The sequence below is a fragment of the Triturus cristatus genome, chromosome 10 (assembly GCF_964204655.1).
Source record: "Triturus cristatus chromosome 10, aTriCri1.1, whole genome shotgun sequence".
NCBI lineage: Eukaryota > Metazoa > Chordata > Amphibia > Caudata > Salamandridae > Triturus > Triturus cristatus.
The window spans coordinates 644513045-644534691 of NC_140593.1; the positions used below are offsets into that span (position 1 = coordinate 644513045).

General features: G+C 42.8%; 1 protein-coding gene across 1 annotated transcript in view; it reads right to left on the reverse strand.

The window, feature by feature from the left end:
- LOC146789841 (cyclin-dependent kinase-like 4) overlaps positions 1 to 21647 on the reverse strand; it is a 516383-nt gene that overhangs the window by 267779 nt on the left and 226957 nt on the right. Inside the window, exon 4 of the mRNA XM_085632203.1 lies at positions 3130 to 3202. Within this exon, the coding sequence (XP_085488329.1) occupies positions 3130 to 3202 (73 nt within the window). The remainder of the gene's footprint in view (positions 1 to 3129; positions 3203 to 21647) is intronic.

Consider the following 21647-nt stretch of genomic DNA (forward strand, 5'->3'; position numbering starts at 1 on the left):
TGTAACCTGCAAACCTGACAGGAATCCCCTCAGAAGTTACAAGTACACAAAATGGCTGCCTTAGGAAGCCCAGTATGGTGGCTCCTAATGACCAAAAAGACACCTTGGAAGGGCCATGTCATTGACACAGCCAGGGAAGGTTCTAGAACCTTCTGGCTCGTGCTGGCACCCCAGGGCACTGGCTATAAAAGGCCCAGTCCCTGGCGGCCATGATGAGAGAAAAAGTGGAGAAGAGAAGAAACACAGAAGAGGACTTGACACCAGATTGACACCTGCCCTGTTCCCCCCCCCTGAGGCAGCTGATAGCGCAGGCAGAAGTACAGCCGAGGTTGTTGGCGTGGACCCTGACTGGCGTTCCAGTCAGAAGCGCGAGCAGTGACCTCTCGCCTTCAGCGCCTGGCCAGCGAGTGCCCAATTGCCCCTCAGAGACTTTGGCCATAGTTAGAGCCTCCCCGCCTCCCCCAGTGGTGAGATCGCGACTGCGACCCTTGACAGGGCCCCTTCAACTTAAGTGCCTCCTGGCGGGCGTTCGGACGTCTCCGAACCCACCGCCGTCGAAGCGCTGATCGTGGACAGAAGGTGAGGTGCTGCGCTGGGGCGGGGAAAGGCTGGCCTTCATTTGGGCGAGAGTACCGTCTCTGCCCTGCCCGAGTGACTTGGGGACTGTTGTTGTGGGCGGGAGCCCCCCCGTGAGTGAGATCGGAGGGAGGATCGCGGAGCACCTGGAACCCCCCTTCGCCCTTGGGAGAAGGGCCATACTGACTGGAGCGCTTACCGGCGCAGCTAAAGTGAGGTGGGACCGTCTCTTCCCCTGAAGTTGCCGCATTGTTCCGGGACTGAGGTGCGGCTCCAATTTTGAACTGTGCGCGCAGGTAGTTTGACCCCTCCGGCAGCCCGTTCAACGGTCTGAGGACTCGTGAACTGAAGCCGCCTTCGGAGACCCCGCCTGCGTTGACAGAAGCGCACAGACTCCTCCGGCCGCAGTAGTATTAAACCGGCTGGCCGCGGAGTGTAATTGCCGTAGTCATTGTATGTCTTTATCTTCCAGATACACGCGCAATATGCTTAAGTGCAACTAAAGGATTATCACGAGTATCTTGTGCCCAGAGAGCCCAAACCCGTGAACACTTCAAAAACTGTAAGAGCGCGCATTCCGCATTAAATGGCAATCTAAATGTGTTTACCCTGAAAGTGATTAATTGGCGGCAGCGATACCAGTATGACCCTGAGATATTTATGTGAAACGATCGGTATCTAACTTGCTATGCAACTGTGATGTTTTGCTGATATTTATTCCAGTCATTGCTGATATTTATTCCAAATGTATTGAATCCTGATATCTATCCAGTATATTTATTTATTAGAGTCCAACCATTTATTCCTACGCAACCAGTACACAGCTAATCAAACCCATGTAAGAAAGGTGAATGTGATTAACTAATTGAACTTCTTCCAACCCAGAGAACTTTTACATAAACGAAACGTATTTTTCTATAACAGTGGTGTGGTGTCCTTCTTTTTATGTGGTGTGCAGGGAGTTATTATTTGGTCATAGCCGGCTTAACACAACAGCCTTCTACTGCCTTGTCACTCGAGCCAAGCTACCCCCCTTTGTGCTGGGCTTGCCCATCGCAGGTCCAACAGAGCCCCTTTGAGAAGGCCAGTTGGGCAGGGGGACTGTGAGGTTTGTAGGGCGCCAGGCCCTAATGTGATTTATGTGGTGCTAGGAAATGTGATTCATGTACTATATTTTACGCACCATGATTTATGGCTCTACTGTGATTTATGTGATGAGGTTTTGCATATTGTGGTTTATGCTTGGGAGGTTATCCTCTACTGTGGTTTATGCCCCTAATGTGAGTTATGGTTAGGAGGTTAGGGTCTAATGTGTTTAGGCTTATGAGGTTGGCGTATAATGTATTTTGCGCCGAATGTGATACTGGGCATACTATGGTTTAAGTTACAGGATAATGCTGAGTACAGTGTTTTCCAGTAGTTTGTTGTGTTCTACGCTTATCATATGTTCTACATTTACTATGTTCACTAAGTGATGGTTCTGACAGTGGTCCACGTGGCCCTGTCATATGTATATAATCCCTTGTAGATATTATCCTAGTGCCAGAGGGCACAATGTATATTATGTGATTACTATTCTAATGTGTTATGAGAACACAAAGGCTATTTTTGATATAACCTTGTGTGGAGTTCCTTTTGTGGTGTGCCTGGTATGTTGTTGCTGTGTGCATGCGCAAACGCTTTACACATTGCCTCAGGGATAAGCTTGACTGCTTGTGCCAAGCTACCAAGGGGGTGAGCAGGGGTTATCGTCAGCATGTAACTCCTTTGCCCTGACTAGAGTGGTGGTTTCTGCCTGGCTTTGGCGCAAGCCTTAGCCAACCAGAAATCCCATTTCTAACAGCTCCACTGCCTTTGGGCTGATTATCACTATCTAAATACCATATAAATAACGCCTTAATATTGCGCTAAACTGCCCATTCCCTTTTTCCCCAGGCCCCCACAAACCCTAGAATCGACTCTGGGAGTAAGGACTCCAATCAGGACGATGTATGCAGGTGTCAAAGTCTAAACTAGTTGCCAAATATTTTGCTGCATTGTACTAACTGCTGATTATTGCCTTGGCAGAATAATTAAAGAGCCATATACATGTTATATAGTGTGTGAGGCATCAGGCGTCTAATGACTGCAGTGACACCAACATTAAACTGCCCATGTACAATATCATCTCATACACTGTTCTCAACTGAAACTGTACAGTAATTGCACTGCATACACCAATGATTACTGCACCAGTACTAACTAGATCACACAGTTTGCTCATTACTGCAGCAGCACTACACGTGCATTTGATTACTGAGGTGACATGAATTACACAGCAGCAACACTAAAATCACACTAAATTACACTGCAAGTGCACTTGATTACTGTAGCGACATGAATTACACAGTAGTTTAGTGGCCCTGTTACCGCACCGGATATGCTGTCATTTACTGCAAGGACACTATAATTGCACTGCACACATTACCGATTTTTAAATGACACTGCATTCACGTGTTTAATATGATACTGTCCTTCTCTTAAACACAGGTAGGTAAATACAGCAGTTCTTACCTTGTGCTTATGGCAGAAGTTGACAGCTTGGAGTATTTGCCAAACAATGCTTTTAATCATATGCTCGGGAACTCTGCAATAAAAGAAAAATCGCATAGGAAGGAGAGTACACAATAAAAGAAACATCGCATAGGAGGGAGAGAACGCAGTAAAAGAAACATAGCATAGGAATGAGAAACGTAAGAAAAGTAACACCATTAGGAATAAGAATACTAATAAAAGAAACATCACATAGGAATGAGAATACGTAAGAAAAGAAACACAATTAGGAATGAGAATACTAATAAAAGAAACATCACATAGGAATGAGAATACCAATAAAAGAAACATGGCATTGGAAGGAGAGTACTTCCTTGCGGTTCAAGCTTTGCTACTAAGACTGATTTTATGCCTCACTAGTTTCACAAAACAGCTGACTGAACAGTACGTTTAGTCAAGGCTGAGTGTACTTATATATTTATTGAAGCATATTTTTAGTTACTGAGAGCAAAAGAAACAAGCACTTGCAATGCAATAGATCTCGCATTTGCGAGAGTTAGAGCTACTGGCATTGTAAATGCACATGGTTTTACTTATGTGCTTTGGAGTGTAGTGGATGTATGTGGTGTGTAGTGGAATGGTGTATTCACGTTAATGCTGTGTTTGTTTGGGCACAAAACAATCCAGTAAATGTTTTGAAATATCCGTATGGTGAGTGTTAGTGTTTACTTTTAAAAATAAATGAAATGTGTTATTTAAAAGGAATACTGCATACACAGGTGAGCCTAAAGTTGCACTGACATGAAATCCACAACTGTTAAGCAGTCACACCTCTTTGTTTAAAAAACAGTAGAGCTGTTACAGGATGCAAACAGTCCTGCTATGCTAAACTAGAGGAGTAAAAGGTTATGTCTGTTTAGCATGCTGTTTTACATACAAATCAGCAATCACGCTTGTAGCCAATGTTAAGTTGTAAAAGTTGTCAGCAAGTAAGATAAGCATCACTGCAGTAAACAAAATGTGTTTGAGAAGTAAAACATTTGTCTGTGTTTGAAATGTATGGGAACTACTGGGATGTATGTGCTTTATAACAAAAAAAGAACAATCCTGCACCAACAGTGTTTGCATTAACCATCTGCATGTGTCGGACGTGCGGAAGCTGTCCGACACTACAATGCTCATTTGTGTCAGACGGCTTCCGCGTGTCCCACAACATGGCACTGGAAATCACTCTGGTGCGGGCACAAGCTCCGAGGCTGTTCTGATTGTTTCAGAGAAATGAAGATCAGCCCACATGGCGAGGGTACGCCATTTCATTGAATCCGGAACTGAAATGAGACAATTGGCTTGTTTCAGTTTCATTGCCTATGTGCTTGTGGGGCTATCTGATGCCCTGAGCACGAAGACAGACCGGAGAGGTATCGTTGGAAAGTGAAGAATCTCCCCTTTCCATTTGTACCCCTTCCTAGTGGATCCCTGCTTGTGGATCACTACAGGAGGGCGCTCCCCAAGCAAGGATCCCCCACTAGGCACCAGGGAGGGGGAGCAGCCCCTTGGTCGAGGGCGTTTGCTACCCCCCCCCCCCAATGTTTCCATAAATATTCCGTCTTTCTGCCCTCTCTGGGGGTCAGAAAGTCCACTAGTAAGCAAGGGACTCGTTATTTTCATAGTTCAGGGGTGGGGGATGCCCAGAATGGGCATGCCAGTACCCCCACACCCAAATGAAAATAGCCACAGTCTTTCTGACCCCCCCCCGGGAGGCAGATAGGGGCAATAGCCCCTTATTTTCCCCCTGGTGGGGCAAAAAGCCAATTAGGCACCAGGGATTATGTTTTTTTTATTATACATAGGGGTGGGGGCTGCCCAGAATGGCCTTGAAGTAGGTTATCTATGCAGCTCGTAAATGAGAAAGAAACTGCCCACCATTGACCCTTTCAACTCTTACTGATGTGGAAATATGACATTTGTGCCTTTCAACACTAGTTGAAGACATCACCAGAAAGCGTATGCCTTAACACCAGTCACTTACCTATTTTTTAAAACTATGATAAACTATGTTTTTTAAGTCACGCCTACAGTCCACTAGCTGTTGTCAACAGAGTTATTACTCTAAAATATACTTAGAGTAGGTTTTGGATCAACCCACTCAAACTACTGGATTTAAGTGTTATTCCTCTTACAGCCATGGGCTTGATACACTGTTGATAACCTCCTAGATTTGCCCATAGATGAGTGACTATCTTGCCTCAATCTGTTGAGTGTTTCTGTATACTTCTGCCTTTTATCGAGTCTCTGCATTTCGGTGCTTGATCGACTATTTTTTCTCATGACTCTAATGCTTATCACTGCCCTCCCCCCGTCACTCTCTTTCCCTGCTTGCCCATTGATCTCCTGCCACTCTCCCCTGTCCCGTGCTCAATTGGCTTTTAAAATTTTGTTTTTAGCAAGGGCCAGCAGCTGCACACTGCTACTGGCTGTTCTTTACAATTTACTGGCCTGATTCACAAATTCAGCTTATGTGTAGTAAAGGTACGACTGCTGCGTCTCCGCTGCAGAGATTGTGTAGTGTAGAGATTCCACCCCAAGTGTGGAGACTCCACACTCATAATTTTACTACACATAAATTACCTTCATAAATCAAGTTTTTTGTGCGCAGCATCCTGTGGATATTTCACATTTTATTACTGTTTCAAACTGGCCCTCAGCCATCTTGAAATAGTAATTGTAAGACCGGTCAGCCTTAGGCAGATCTCCCCCAAACGTTTTGTCTACTCTGCTCATATTTGTTGCGGAATTTCCTTAGTGGGCTTATGACTCTGTGCACTTTACCACTGCTAACCAGTTCTAAAGTGTGCTGAGGTTCCTGTATGCAGACAATCCAGCTCGCAGTGGTCTGAGATCCGTCGTGGGGTGTCCATCTAGAGACCAAGGGCCCGATTCCGATCTCGGTAGGAAGAGCTCCTGACGGGATACGGAACGACCAAATCTGATTCAGAGCCACTGTTTCCGTCTGAATTGTCCTCCATTCTGAACGACCAAGTACGATGCGAAAATCTTGTCCATGCTGACTGAATCGTTTCCAGACCCGAATCTGTCCGTACGACTCGTCCGGAGCCGAATCGTGTAGCGCAATGGACCCGGCTTCCGTACGAGTGAGTACGATGCACAATTCTGACAGCCGTATCGACACGGACTCAGCGAGACAAAATGGATGTTGGAATCGAACTTCGGGAGGCCAGAACAGATCCCCTTCACCAGGAGTCCTCCGAATCCGTAGCGGGAGGTGCGCATGGGTCCCACTGATCCAAGCATGCACAGTGTGGTGGGCAACATGGGGTGTCTGCCAGAGGGTGTACTCTTTTCCTCACCCACCCCTTGTTTACTATGGGAGCCTGTGTACACGTCAGTATACAGGCTTCCATAGAGTTCAATGGGTTTTCAGCAAACCGAGTCCATCAGCATACGGCTGCATCATACTCGCTCGGTCGGACTCGCACAGCGCGATTCACTAGGAAAGCCGGCCGGATCCGATTCTTATGGAGGGCTTCCCTAGCAAGATCGGAATCAGGCCCCAAGATGGGGTCCCACAGTCTCTCACATCAGTTAATGAAGTTGGCTTTATCTTAGGGAAATTCTTGGCTCTACACCTACATACATGCTAGATACACTTAGGTACATCTAGTTAGGGTTTTATCGTAAAAGTACGCATTATTACTGTCATGTATTTTATACCTGCCTGTATTCATTGTTTTAGCACTGATGCAGCGGAGAGGGGCTTTGCCAAACTTTACCATCAGCAACCAATTTTAACACCTTGCAGTCCCTTTCACGTTGCATGAGTTTAAAACATGCTACCAATATCTATTATCTATGTGGTCCTCTCTCTCTCCGATGAATCTTGTAGAGTTGTCAGGGATTGGCAAAGATAGAAAGAATTCTAACCTTATGAGGACCTAAACAAAGAAAATAATTCATACCCTATAACCAATGATGATAATAATGACAGACTCTGGTTACTTATCAACTTGCTTTTAATCTAATGTTTAAGAAAATGTGAATACTCATCAGGCACAATGCAGCTCGAATCACAGATCATCAGACAAAAGAAACAAAAATACACTTGAGCCATTATAAAACCGAACAATCTGATTGTCATCAGATTTCACTGCCTAGAAAGCAGTAGTTTTCTTCTGTTTCAACATAACCCCATCTATTTCTTTTACTAGTTCACAGTAATTTCCTCTTCTGTCTTCCATCTCCATTTCTTCTCTCTTTCTCTTTCTTGCTATTTTTTTGGTCTCTAATGTTTGTTTCTTGCACTTACAACATTTATATATTATTACCAGCGTTAGTATCCCTTGGCAATAGCAATTATTGGTGTTAGTATTTTTCCTAGCAAGCTATTACCAAAACCAGTTACCCACTAAAGAGAAACCCTTACCAAGTTTCTCCCACGCAACACCAACCTTCAGTTCAGTTAAATCTACCCATAAATGTGTAATATTAGTAATATATACCTCCAGGTTCTTAGTTTTGTCAGGGATATATGTACAGTACTGTTGTATTTTCAACATGTTAGGTACTCTGCCCTCTTTTGCCAATAATACGTCGAGAGCAAGCCTATTTTGTAGAACCATAGATCTCATAGCCACCATTTCAGTATCAATCATTAAGAACCCACCAGCAGTGTCTGTTGATAAACGATCAACCACTGTGGACAATTTTTTAATTTTATACAAACTCAAAATTACTCCAACTGAAGGTATCAATGCTCCAAAAATATCGCCCACAATTTCCGCAGCACTAATTCCCCTTTTACTTCAAGTTAGTCCACTCTTCTTTTCATTGGTTCCATGACTTTTCTCCATATGATAAAGCTTGGGAAAAACAATTCCCATATAACAATACCCATACAAACGTGCGGGCAACCTATAATAGGCATTCTTACCAAACACATAATATATCCCAGGAAAAACAGGATCAGTCCTAACTTTTATTCCCCAACCCCCTGTAATCAGGAAAGTATGGTCACATTAACTAGAACCAATGAAAATATCATTATAATCAGTTTTCTGTCTAAGTAAGCAAAGCTTTCCCCTATGATGCCAACCCAGAGTCATTGCAGCATAGGTCTCACCCTTTTTGTAATTTCCTTCTCTAAAAGCCGATGGAGGTATATGGGACTTTTGCTCAGCAGCTTTTTCTTTAAAACTCTGTCTACTATCTTCCACTAGATTTATAAATTCAATCTCTTCCTGATGCATACTACAGGTCAAATTATTACGATGTGCATACACTGTATCTATTGTTTTTCTAATGGGTACTTCAGAAAAATCTAAATCATAATTTTATTAATAATACTGCAAACATTCTTTTTCATAGAACAAACTTGATAGTACACTACACAAAATTCCATACGTTAAGGGTAAGTGATGATAGGTCACTCCCTCAGACACAGACGACGGTAATTGCATGCACACATAACAATCTCTTACATCCATAATATCCACATACTCATTCAACAATTTGGAAAAAACATTCAACGAGAAATCATTAATGGAATTATCCTGATGCAAAATATTACTGGTTAATCTCTTAATATTAGTTTGTGGATCTTCTTTAGGATTCTCCACACCTATTTTCTCACTCACCAACTCATTAGTAATATTATTCTTAGTAGGATACATAAAATAAGGCACAAAACTATTTGTCTCAACCAAACAAACATCATTAGTAAAACATTTATAAAGCAAGCGTTCATACATCTACGTTTAAAACTTTGATTTTGATAACCAGTCAGGGACCTGAACTTCCACCTGGAGAACAACAACGAAAACAACACCACCACCCTGCTAGACAACCTCGCCAACCTCGGACTCAAGCAACTGGTGAACACCCCCACCCACTACGCCAGCCACACGCTTGACCCCATCTTCTCTGCCAGCAGCCTTGTTGCCTTCAGCCACTCCACCGGACTTCACTGCACCGACCACAGCTGCATCCATTTTACCTTCAGGAAGACCACACCCCACCACCACCCGCAACAGATCCCCCGCAGATGCTGGAGCAAAGTCACCACTGACCAGCTAACCACATCACTGAGCCAGAACCCACCTATCAACACCACGGACACCAACGACTCAGCCCACAACCTCACACAGTGGATCATCAACTGCGCCGAAACCCTTACACCACTGAAGAACCCTCCAGGCAAGCCCGGCAACAGGAAAGCCACATGGTTCACCGACGACCTCAAAGAATCGAAGAAATCATGCCAAACCCTCGAGAAAACCTGGCGCCACGAACAGAAGACAGAAAAACTGACAGCCCTCAAGAACGCCACACGCAAACACCACCAGCTGATCCGCACCACCAAAAAGACATCGTTCAAAGAGCGGCTGGACAACAACGTACACAACAGCAAGGAACTCTTCAGCTTCATAAAAGAACTCTCCAACCCCAGCGCCAACAGCAACGGCATCACACCGTCACAAGACCTTTGCAACTCCCTCACCACGTTCTTTCACCGCAAGATCGCCGACATACACAACAGCTTTGGCGCTCAGACCCCGCCCCAGCCACAGAACCAACGCCCCCTAAAACCACCCTAAGCGGCTGGACTCCCATCAGCACTGAAGACACCACCCACGTTATGAACACCATCCACTCCGGCTCTCCTTCCGACCCATGGCCCCACCACATCTTCAACAAAGCCGACACCATCATCGCACCCCACCTCCGGAACATCATAAACAACTCCCTCACGTCCGCCACCTTCCCAGAAAGCTATAAGCACGCTGAGATCAACGCCATACTGAAGAAACCCATGGCAGACCCCAAAGACCTCAAAAACTTCCACCCCATCTCCCTTCTTCCCTTCCCCGCTAAAGTCATCGAGAAGACCGTCAGTAAACAGCTGACCGCATTCCTCGAGGCAAATGGCTCCCTCGACTCATCCCAGTCCGGATTTTGAGCCAACCACAGCACCGAGACCGCCCTCATCGCAGCCACAGACGACATCAGGACCCTGCTTGACAACGGAGAAACAACCGCTCTCCTCCTCCTAGACCTCTCAGCCGCCTTTCATACAGTCTGCCATCGTACCCTAACAATCCGCCTCCACAACGCAGGGATTCACAGTAATCCCCTGGACTGGATCACCTCATTCCTCTCCGACAGAACCCAGAGAGTCCACCTTCCTCCCTTCCGCTCAGCGGCCACCGAGATCATCTGCGGCGTACCCCAAGGCTCCTCGCTCAGCACAACCCTCTTCAATATCTACATGAGCCCCCTCGCCGCCATCGCACGCAAACACAACCTCAACATCATTTCATATGCTGACGACACCCAGCTGATACTCTCCCTCACCAAAGACCCAGCCACCGCCAAACCAACCTCCAGGAAGGAATGAAAAACGTCACGGAATGGATGAAACTCAGCCGTCTCAAACTGAACTCAGACAAGACGGAGATCCTCATCCTCGAACCATCCCCATCCGCCTGGGACGACTCCTGGTGGCCCACAGCGTTGGGCACCGCACCTACACCCACGAACCACGCACGCAACCTGGGATTCATCCTGGACACCTCCCTCATGATGACCAAGCAAGTCAACGCCATCTCATCCTCATGTTTCAACACCCTGCGCATCCTCCGAAAGATCTTCCGGTGGATCCCTACCGAAACCAGAAAGACGGTCACCCAGGCCCTCATCACCAGCCGACTGGACTACGGGAACGCCCTTTACGCAGGAACCACAACCAAACTTCAGAAAAGGCTCGGGCGCATACAGAACGCATCCGTTCGACTCATCCTCGACATCCCTCGCCACAGCCACATATCTGCCCACCTGAGAGACCTGCACTGGCTTCCCATCAGCAAAAGAATCACGTTCAGGCTCCTCACCCACGCACACAAAGCTCTCTACAACACGGGCCCCGAATACCTCAACAGCCGCCTCACGTTCCACACTCCAATCCGCCAGCTCCACTCCGCTAGCCTCGCCCTCGCCAGCGTACCACGGATCCGCAGAACCACCACCGGAGGAAGATCATTCTCTTACCTGGCTGCCAAGACGTGGAACTCCCTACCCACCCACCTACGAATGACCCAGGACCATCTCACCTTCAGGAAACACCTCAAGACCTGGCTTTTCGAGCAGTAGCAGCACCCCCCCTCCCCCTTCAGCGCCTTGAGACCCCCATGGGTGAGTAGCGCGCTTTACAAATGTATTGATTGATTGATTGATTGAACCAGTCTCTTGTAATCTTGCCCATGCCATTTTCTCTAAGAAGTAAAGAAAAATAAAAAACTAAACTAACTAACAATATAAAAAAAACTAGAGATAAAATGTGTTTAGTGTATCCAAACACTTCTTAAGCCTTTTTGCTTCTCCACTCTCTTTTTTTATATATGTCTCTGCATCCTTTAATTGAGTTCCAGCTTCATTTTATGTACTTTTCAGACCAGCTTTTGAGTCTTCTGCACCCTAATTTTCGACACAGTCCATTTAGGGTGGCTTATAACAGTTTCTGTGGCTTGATCCGGAAACTGTCTTTTCCTTACAATGATCTGTAGGTTCAACTGCTTCAGCCACCACATATGTCCATTCAGGTGCTGTGTATTTCTTGTTCGGAATTCTTGCTATCTTTGTTCTCCGAACTGTATCTTCATCTAAGTCACTTTGTTCTGTTTAGCTCGATACTTCAATTATTGTATTTGGAACTTTTTTATTCAGAGTGTATTTCAGTCTTTTCACTCCTTTAGGCCATATATCTCTTTTTCTTGCCTTTTTTAACTTGCACAGAATCACCAGATTCAATACTCGATTGAAAACTTCTTTTGTTTGATTCCTTTCTTTCTTCTTTTCTTGTTTGCTCTTGCTCTTGAATCAAACTATCTCCTGCATCGGCATTGACAACAGCCTCACAAGACCCAGTAGCTGGTACCCACTTTACTCGATTCTGTTCAGACTCTCTTTGGCTCACAGTCTGTTCTGGATCTCTTTGATCACTTTCATTCATTTCTGTTCTTTCAAGTGGACTTAGGACTCTTCTTGTGTGACTAGTGTGAATCCAGTTTGGCAAGCCACCACAATTCACTGCTGTCGATGTCACCAGTATCACTTGATATCACCAATGCCAACGTGGTTCCAAACATGACTTTCTCACATGTTTCTTCACCAAGACCCACTCTCCTTGGCTTAGGTCATGTTCTTGTTCTTGCTGTGTTGTGTTTGCAACTTCTCCAACCTGATGAAACACAGAATGCACCACATCAGCCAATCCTTTGCAATAATCGAGCACTAGATCATCAGTTATATTCATCAGTTGATTTGTTGGAAATAATGGCTGTCTCATTGCTCTGCCCATAATGACTTCATGGGTGATAATCCAGTATGTTTATCAGGGATACTTTTCAAACTCATCAGAACTAGAGGTGAAGCATCTGCCCATGTTAATGCTGTGGATGCACACACTTTTGAAAGTCTTGACTAAATTGTACAATTATTTTGCTCAACCGCAACTAAGGCTTCTGGTCGATATGCACAATGTAACTTTTGTTCAATTTGCAATGCTGCACAAATGATCCAAATTATTTCATTATTAAAATGTGTACCTTTATCAGTTTCTAAAGAGACTGGATATTCAAACCGTGGAATTAGCTATCCGAGTACCAATTTAGCAACAGTAAGGCTATAGTTTTGTCTCGTTGGGTAAGCTTCCACCCATCGAGAGAACAGACAAACCAACACATATTTTATTCCATTACATGGAGGCAGTCCTATAAAATCAGCCTGCAATTAGGTAAATTAACCAGCTGCTTCTCCAATTTGGCCCCAACTAACAACAGTCTTTCTCCTTGCATTCTGGTGCTGACAAGTCATGCTCCTCTGGCAAAGACTTTCTGCAGTGACCCTGAATTTAGGGCTGTATCATGTTTGTTTAAATAACCTAATTATTGCGTCTCTCCCTACATGTGTTAGACCATGGTACATTCTAGCCATTTGTGACAACAGGCTGTCTGGCATTATCGGTCTTCCATCAGTATAGACCCATACTTCATCTTAAGCCCTACGTGAACAACCTGCCTTGATCCAAGTTTCCTTTTCTTTCTCACTAGCTTCTTCCTGCAGCTGCCTAATTTCTTCCCATGTCTCCGCAGAAGAAAACATCATATGACAATTCTCATCAGATTTCTGCATACTTTTGTGAATTGAAATTGAATTTTGAGCACAAAATCGAGCAACTTGGTCCTCATCACGATTTCCACTTGTTATGTAATTGTTTCCAGATTTATATGCTGAACACTTTACAGTTTCAATCACTGCTGGCAATTGTAGCACAACCAATAATTCGTTTACATAATTTCAATTCCGAATCAGTGAACCTGATGATGTTAAAAATCCACGTTGCAACCACAATTGTCTAAAATCATGGACAACTCCAAAACCATATTGACTATCAGTGAATATGGTTATTCCGAAATTTGTGCCAATGATGCATGCTCTGGTCAATGCAACCAGCTCCAACATTTGGGCAGAACTTACTCCTTTTAAGCATGAAGCTTCAAGGACCTTGGTCACTGTACAGACTGCATGTGAAACACCGAAGGTACCGCTATCATCCCTCAAGCATGATCCATCCACAAACATCACGCAATCTGATTCAGACAACAGTGTATCTTTTATATCAGGCCTTGGTTTTGTACATAGCTCAGTCACATCCAAACAATCATGATCAGCTTCATCTACCACTTCCTCAAAACTTGGACTTGGTAACAAAGTGCTGGATTCAACTTTGTGCATCTTGTCACAGTCACATTCTCAGCTCCCAAAATCACACTCTCTATTTTGTCTATCGACTGCTCGTAAGGTGCTGTGTTCGAGTTTGTGTAAGCAAGATCACTACAGAATGTGACACATACACTCTCAATGATTGCCCATCACAATCATCTCACTGTTCCAAACTCACACAAGTAGCAGCTACTGCTTTCAAACATCCTGGTAACGCTGCAGCCACTGAATGTAGTGTTGCAGAAAAATATGCCACTGGACGACCTGCTATTCCATGCATTTGCATTAGACTTGAAAGTGCACAACTGTATCTTTCACAGCAAAACAAAGCAATATCCTTGTTAAAATCTGGCATTCCCAATGCGGGTGCTCGACAAAGGCCGTCTCGCAACTCCATAAATGCCCTCATGCCTTCCTCATATAGTTTGATTAGATCAATCACATCTTTATGTGTCAATCTCTATAATGGCTTGGCTGTCAACCAATGAACCAATGATCCATTGTCTGCAGTATCCAACCATACCCAAAAACATTTGAACTTCTTTCTGTGTTCTGGGTGGATTCATTTGCAAGATTGAAGTTATTCGATCTTGTGATACTTTCCTGAATCCTTTCTCAATTTTGTGTCCCAAATATAAAACTTCTTTTTGACAGAATTGCAGCTTTGCTGGTGACACTTTATGCCCTCCTACTGCCAAATGATTCAGTAGAGCAATAGTAACTGTCACACATGCTTCCCTAGTCCTTGATGCAATCAGCAAATCATCGATAAATTGCACCTAGACTGAGTCTTCAGGCATTACCTATGTCTCTAAGCACCTCTTCAAAATGTGATTGAAGATTGAGGGGCTCTCTGTATACCCTTGAGGAACTCGGCACCATGCCAAAACTCAGTCTCCGAACCGGAATGCAAACAAATATGGACTATGCGGATGCAGGTGTATCGGTAAAAATACTTGACATAAATCAATCACAGTGAACTACTCCGCGTCACATAGAATTTGGTAAAGGATCACTGCGGGGTTTGGCATTATCTTATTATTTTCCTCAAATCCTGAACTATTCTGTACTTACCACTTGGTTTTTCAATCCCCATAATAGGTAAATTACATGGACTCCCTAGTATCTCTCTCAAAATGCCCTATTCAGTCATCAATTCGATCACAGGTTTTACTCCTGGAATGGTCTCAGGGCCCATCTTGTATTGTGGCATTTTTGTAAATTCTGCACCTTGTTTGACTGAAATCTGAATAGGATCAACTCTTTTCATTAGTCCAATGTCTTTCCCTGAAAAATCCCACACATCAGTCAACACTGTGTCTCTCAGCTCAACAGGTAAATCCTTCGCTGTAAATAAAGGATACAAATCATTCACTTCTGTCCCTTGCCTCGCCATCATCGTTTGGAAAACCACATCCTCATCCTGGGTATGAAATGCCATTCCATCTGGTGTACACCAGATGGTGCAATTCATCTTACACAGCAAGTCCCTACCTAACAGGTTAACTGGACTTGTATCAAACACCACAAAACATGTGAGTCTCGAAAGGCTCCAATTTGTACCTTCATTGGTTTTGTCACTGGAGTTCTAATCAATTAATTTTAAACACCTACGACTTGGATAGTATCTCCTGAGAGGGGTAGGTTAGGGATTTCCACAGTTCTCACAGTGGAACGGGTAGCACCAGTGTCTACAAGGAATGTAATCACATTGCCTTCGACTTCTCCATTCACAAAAGGACCACACTGATCTACCTTTAGAGATGCACCAAGCACGCATTCCTCCTTCCCCCTCAGGCGCTGTAATCGAGATGTATCTGAATCCCTCTCCTTGCACTGCAACCAGTATTGTGGAGCCATTTGCACATTCTGATTATGATTAGCTGACTCACCTATATGAAAACCCAAATTCGTACTGTATCTTTGTACCTGAGCATTCACATTTTCATTTGGCACTGGGGCTTGATGTATTTGAACCTGTGTTATTATCTGTTGCTGTTGTGATTTATTCCTATTCATTTAAACTTGCAACTGCTGATTAAAATTCTGATTCATCTCATTAGTCCCTAAGAAAGCCTTACACTCACTTTTTCCAATGTCGCATCTTGCCGCACGCATAACACGGAAATTTCTTTTTCATCTCCTCTTTATTACCTCTACCTCTTCCTTGAGTAGAAACACCACCATTTACCATGACACCTCCCATTGTAGAAATCTGTCTAGTCTGAACATTCTGACTCTGGCCCTTTTCATGGAAACCTGTTTGAAAGAACTCTACAAAATGACCACCTTTCTGTGCCACATTAATTTCTCTTTCAACTTCTTGTGTCTTGTTTCAATATCATCACTACATATTTTGCGTACCGCAAAATCTCATCTATGCCTTTGCTCTGCCAACAAATCAAATGCTGCTGAATCATAGTACTAATCTACGGTTTCAATCCAAACGCAAACCTATATACAAAGTGTCCCATATCCTTGTCAGTAATGTTCTCAATGCCACTGTACTGTTTAAACACTTGTAGAAGCCTTTCATAGTAAGCATGCACTGTTTCTTGCATCTCCTGGGACGTTCTAACTATTTTTACCCAATCAGTTTCCTTTAGTGAAATCTTTTGCTTCTAATAGGTAATGACTTGATTGCATTTTTTCATCACTTTGTCTGACCATGCTCCAGTCTTTGCATCTCTGGGATATTTTTCTTTTGGCCAATCTACAGCAATTTTACACTCCACCCACAAATCAGCTGGAACCACAATATCGAACAAACCATCCAAGTCCTTCCATAAGACCTTTGAAACCTTCACAAACCTCTCTACTTGTTTGTACCATTCAACTTTTTTTTCTCTCAATTTGGGAAACTCATTTGTAAAAGACAGTATATCCTGCCTTGGCCAAGGGATATAAACATATCCACCTCCTGGTACTTCTCTCATTGGATATATCATTTCAGTCATTGTTGTCGTCTCTGTACCTGTCTCTCTTACTGGAAACATAAATGAAGCCCCTTGATTTGCAACCATTTCTTCTTTCCTTTTTGCCCATCTGTCTTTCGAATGCTCCAATTCACCCTATTGTTTCAATGTATTAATCAGCTCTTTAATCTACAATCGTTTACTGGAAGCATTCAAACTCTCCAAATCTCTGTCACTAAATTCCAATCTATAAGTCTTCTGCAAAGCCTTCAATTTTTCTATGTCAACACCATAGGTCTGTGCAACTTCAGCAAACCTCTCATGTAGATTTTTCGCTCTCACTCTAATATTCCCACACAAAAATAATGACTCTTCTTCCCGATACTTACTCAATCTTTCAGGATTAATTGTACCTATGGTCATTTCTTCCAAATCTGTTTTTAATCTACTCACCTCCATACACATATCAGCTTTATTAGGCACCATCCCTCTAATCCATTCATCCAATTCTTCCGGAGATGGCCCTATTGAACCTCCTGAAGTAGGTGTCATTTCTCTTGCATTATGCACTAGTATCCTTGGTTCTATTTGCACATTGCGCTTTGGGGTTTCCACTGATTTTCTGAAATGCCAATCAATTATCCTGTCTAACTTGCAGCACCACCGCTAGTTCTATTCTTAACAGGCACAGTCAACGCATGTACTTGTAAAATACTCTGACCCTCACTATATAATGGAACTATGGGACCAAAAGTCACAGGAACTGATAAAGCATCTGCATTGAAATTCATTGAGTAATCTTTGCAGTTAAATCATCTTTCACCTGGCTCACTACATTTCTATTTTTCATTTGTGAATACTGACGAATTTCTACTTGAATCAATGGAGCACTTGGGGTAATTCTTTCTTGATCTTCCTGATATGGTGGAGGTCTATTTAACAATAATTCATCCAACAACTCATCATCAACTTCATTTAGATCTGGACATGGACACTCAACATTTTTCTTTTTCTCTTTAAACTTTCCTCCTTCTGGATTCTCCAATACAACAACTGGATATACTCCTTCACCTACTGCTATCACATATCTGCTCCACTTCTCCAGCTTAGCATCCCACTTTGCCTCTGAGTATCTACTCACTGAATTTCTGTATTTATTCTCAGACCTATCTCTTTCTTTCTTGTAAGAATCATGTTCCCATTCCTCAAGCACTTCATACTGCATAGGTCTAAGATTTGGTCTCTATCATTCATTTGATGTCTCAAGTTTTCTAAAATCCTCACATTAAAAGTACCATTCTCTGGAAACACCATAATCCCATCTCCTTCTGTATACATAACCCAAATCTCTAACCATGTACATGTGTGATATCCCCTTTCTAAGGACATAAAAGAAGCAGGTGTACCCTCGGGTGGTACAGGAATTCTCTCTCTAATAAGTATAGGCTCATCCTTCCTAAACAAAGGCTTAACAATTTCAATAACTTAATTTTGTTTTTGTTCGCTACACTTAACTCAGACAAGAACAGAGAAAAGACTCTTCCGTATATCCACGAATGCTATTAGTTCACACTGACCAATATCAGCGCGACTCACCCCAACCAACCAATGGCAACACAGCACTTTTTTGTGACAATCCTCACTAGCTGACCAATGTCAGCGCGGCTCTCTGTGACATCAGTATAACTCCTGCGACTGACCCTCCCTTTACAAATTACAAAGGTTTCTCAAAAGACAAACAAAATTAGAACAACATATAAATAAACTTGCTTGTCTGCTCCACTAAAAATGGATTCAATCACTCAAAGAATTCTCTCTCTACCAGCAGAATCTCGACCAGCGTTATTCTACCCTCAATCAAGTGAAAATCCTCGAGACTTTTTCATCTGAGCTTTCTAAAGATACTCAAATAAATCCCCACTATACTAACTTCAAAGTTGCCTGTGCAATACTAGCAACGCAACTATTGTTCAGTACCGCATCAACAGCAGACAACGCAATACCACTTAGTGTATGACACACTAAGACATGTCCCTTAGGCTAAATATCCCGGGATCTTAGGCCACTTCGGACCCGTTACTATATTAAGGTCAACAACAGACCACAACATATAACAATAGCAACAAAAAATACACAACGATCTTATTAATAACAATAATCAATTCCGTCCTAATCAATTGCCAATTTAGTCAATCTAACCATCCAGTCTGCTACCAAACACTGGTTTAGCAGAAAGGGGCTCTGCCAAATTTTACCATCAGTAACCAATTTTAACACCTTGCAGTTGCTTTCACACTGTGTGAGTTTAAAACATGCTACCAATTTCTGTTATCTATGTGGTCCTCTCTCTCCGATAAATCTTGCAGAGTTGTCAGGGATTGGCAAAGATAGACAGAATCCTAACCTCATGAGAACCTAAACAGAGAACCATAATTCATACACTATACTCAATGATAATAATAATGACAGACTCTGGTTACTTATCAACTTGCTTTTATCTAATTTTTAAGAAAATGTGAATACTCATCAGGCGCAATACAGCTCGAATCTCAGATCATCAAACAAGTGAAACAAAAATACAGTGATTCATAAAATATTTCTTAACGAGCCTTGTGTGAGTGGATAGGTAAAGAAACAAAAGAATAGGAACATTTGCAAATAAGATATATGCAAATTCAGAATATCATACGAACCTATGAAATAACTACAGCACTGAATGCTAATAGTCAGGAAAGCTACTCACTGGCTGGAAAAATAAGCTGGAGCTCCCTCATGAAGGTATGAGAGCAAAGTTAAGGAGTCAGGATCAGCATAACAAGAGCCAGCCAAATTAAATAGGAAACATCAACACAGCTCTCTCCTCTAGCAAAGTCTCCCTTCTCAAACTAAAATTCTGTCACTAGTAATTATACCCTAATTCACTAAAGATCCAACCCCCCATGTATGAAAACACAAAAATCCACAGTTTTGATTGGACTAGGTCAGGGGGTGTCTGATCATTCCACTTCCAGTGCACCTGACTCCCAACTATTCCTCTGTCTTTCGGAAACCAGAAGCTAACCCTCTAGAGGGTTTAAGCATTACCGATAATGTGAATAAATTGATGTATCTTGGCGGAACAATGCCGAGGAGTATAACCAACCAGAAGCCAACCCACTAGGGGGTTTAAGCATTACCGATAATGTGAATAAATTGATGTGTCTTGGCGGAACATACGACAAAATGTATTATGAACTCACATGAGATTATTGCAAGAAAGAATCAGTTTCTATGTGGAAACTATAAAAACGTGGGCTTGCTTCCTTTTAACACTTTGTTTTTAACACAATTATCACTTACTTCACGTTATTTAGCTTTAAACTCCTATTGCAACTACATCTCACACAATGCTAAGCGTTGATCAACAGAAAATGATGAGAAAGTTTGTAATGAACTATAATGCATAGAATTGGCTGAGATGTATCGCTAGCATTACTGTGAACAAGGTCTCAGCAAGACCGAAATGCGTTGGTTGTTGTTGTCGTCGGTTGAATGAATTTTGTTGACCAAAAGTAAAAACGAAATTAAGATACCCAGTTCTTTTTTGTTGGAGAAGAGTACTGGATATATATAGGCAGGTGTGCCGAAATGCGTCAAAGCGAAGTCTAATAAACCAAAAGACTGAATGGCAAAGCAACTCCAGTGTCGGTGTCCGATTTTGATAAGGAATTCAGAATTGTTTGATATATATATATATATATATATATATATACAAATATATATATATATATATATATTACCTACTGGCGGTCGCCAGTAGGTAGTTATAGTTAGGACCTATTTTCCATAGGAAATCCGCAACATTCTATTCCCAATAAGTCTGGCGCCAGTTGACGAATCTTCGCGAAATTTACCGAACTTTTGGCCAGCTCTGGTCCGCTCCTATCCTGAAAATTTCACGGTGATTCATCAAGCGGGCGCCGAGAAAAAAGGGAGGTCCCAAAACACGTTTTCCCCATGCATTTTCCCATAGGACCTGTTGACGCAGCTACAGCCCGAACTGCTGAACGGATTCACACCAAATTTGGCAAAGAGGTAGTCCTCAGTTCAGACTCGTGCCTTTTGCATAAATGGTGTAAATCTGTTCAGTAGTTCCTGAGAAAATTAGAGTTAAAAAGATAGATATATCTGGGCGGAGCCTAATCACACATCTCATCGTGAGATCTGTTTGGCTGTCAGTACTTCATCCAAGAAGTGTTGGCAGCCATCTTGGGACCAATGTACATGATAGCACCTCATTAAAAAGCATTGCAGTTAATAGAAGGTGTTAAGACTTTAGTTACATTATAAATCATTTGTTGATGGTATCATACTCATTTTAGGAATTGTGGTGTGTTCTAAGGTGATTTTACCATGTGAAAAAGCCTTCTGCTGTGATATCATGAATCATGTTTGAGAGAAAACTATTTTCTCATGCTTTTCCCACAGAGGTTTGGAAGTTGATCTATAAGCTAAACTGAGAGCATATTTTCTGTAAATTCGCATTATCTTTCTCAGTCATGTGAGAATGAAGTCTGACATTCTCAGTAAAACATGTACATCCAACAAGGGCAGAGACTGTCAGTTGATTCCTTAGTGTTCTACTGCAGCTTCCCAGAGTGTTCTAAAGAACAACTAGAGCGCTAACAGTCCTACTTATGACAAACGTATGGCACACCTGAAGCCATCTTGATTGGAATAAAGTGGTAACTCTTAAAATATTTAATTTAAAAAGGAACAAAATGATGGGGTTCATTTTGCCATGGAAAGTATGATTAGTGCTGCAGAAAGAAAAATTAGGGCACATTTTGA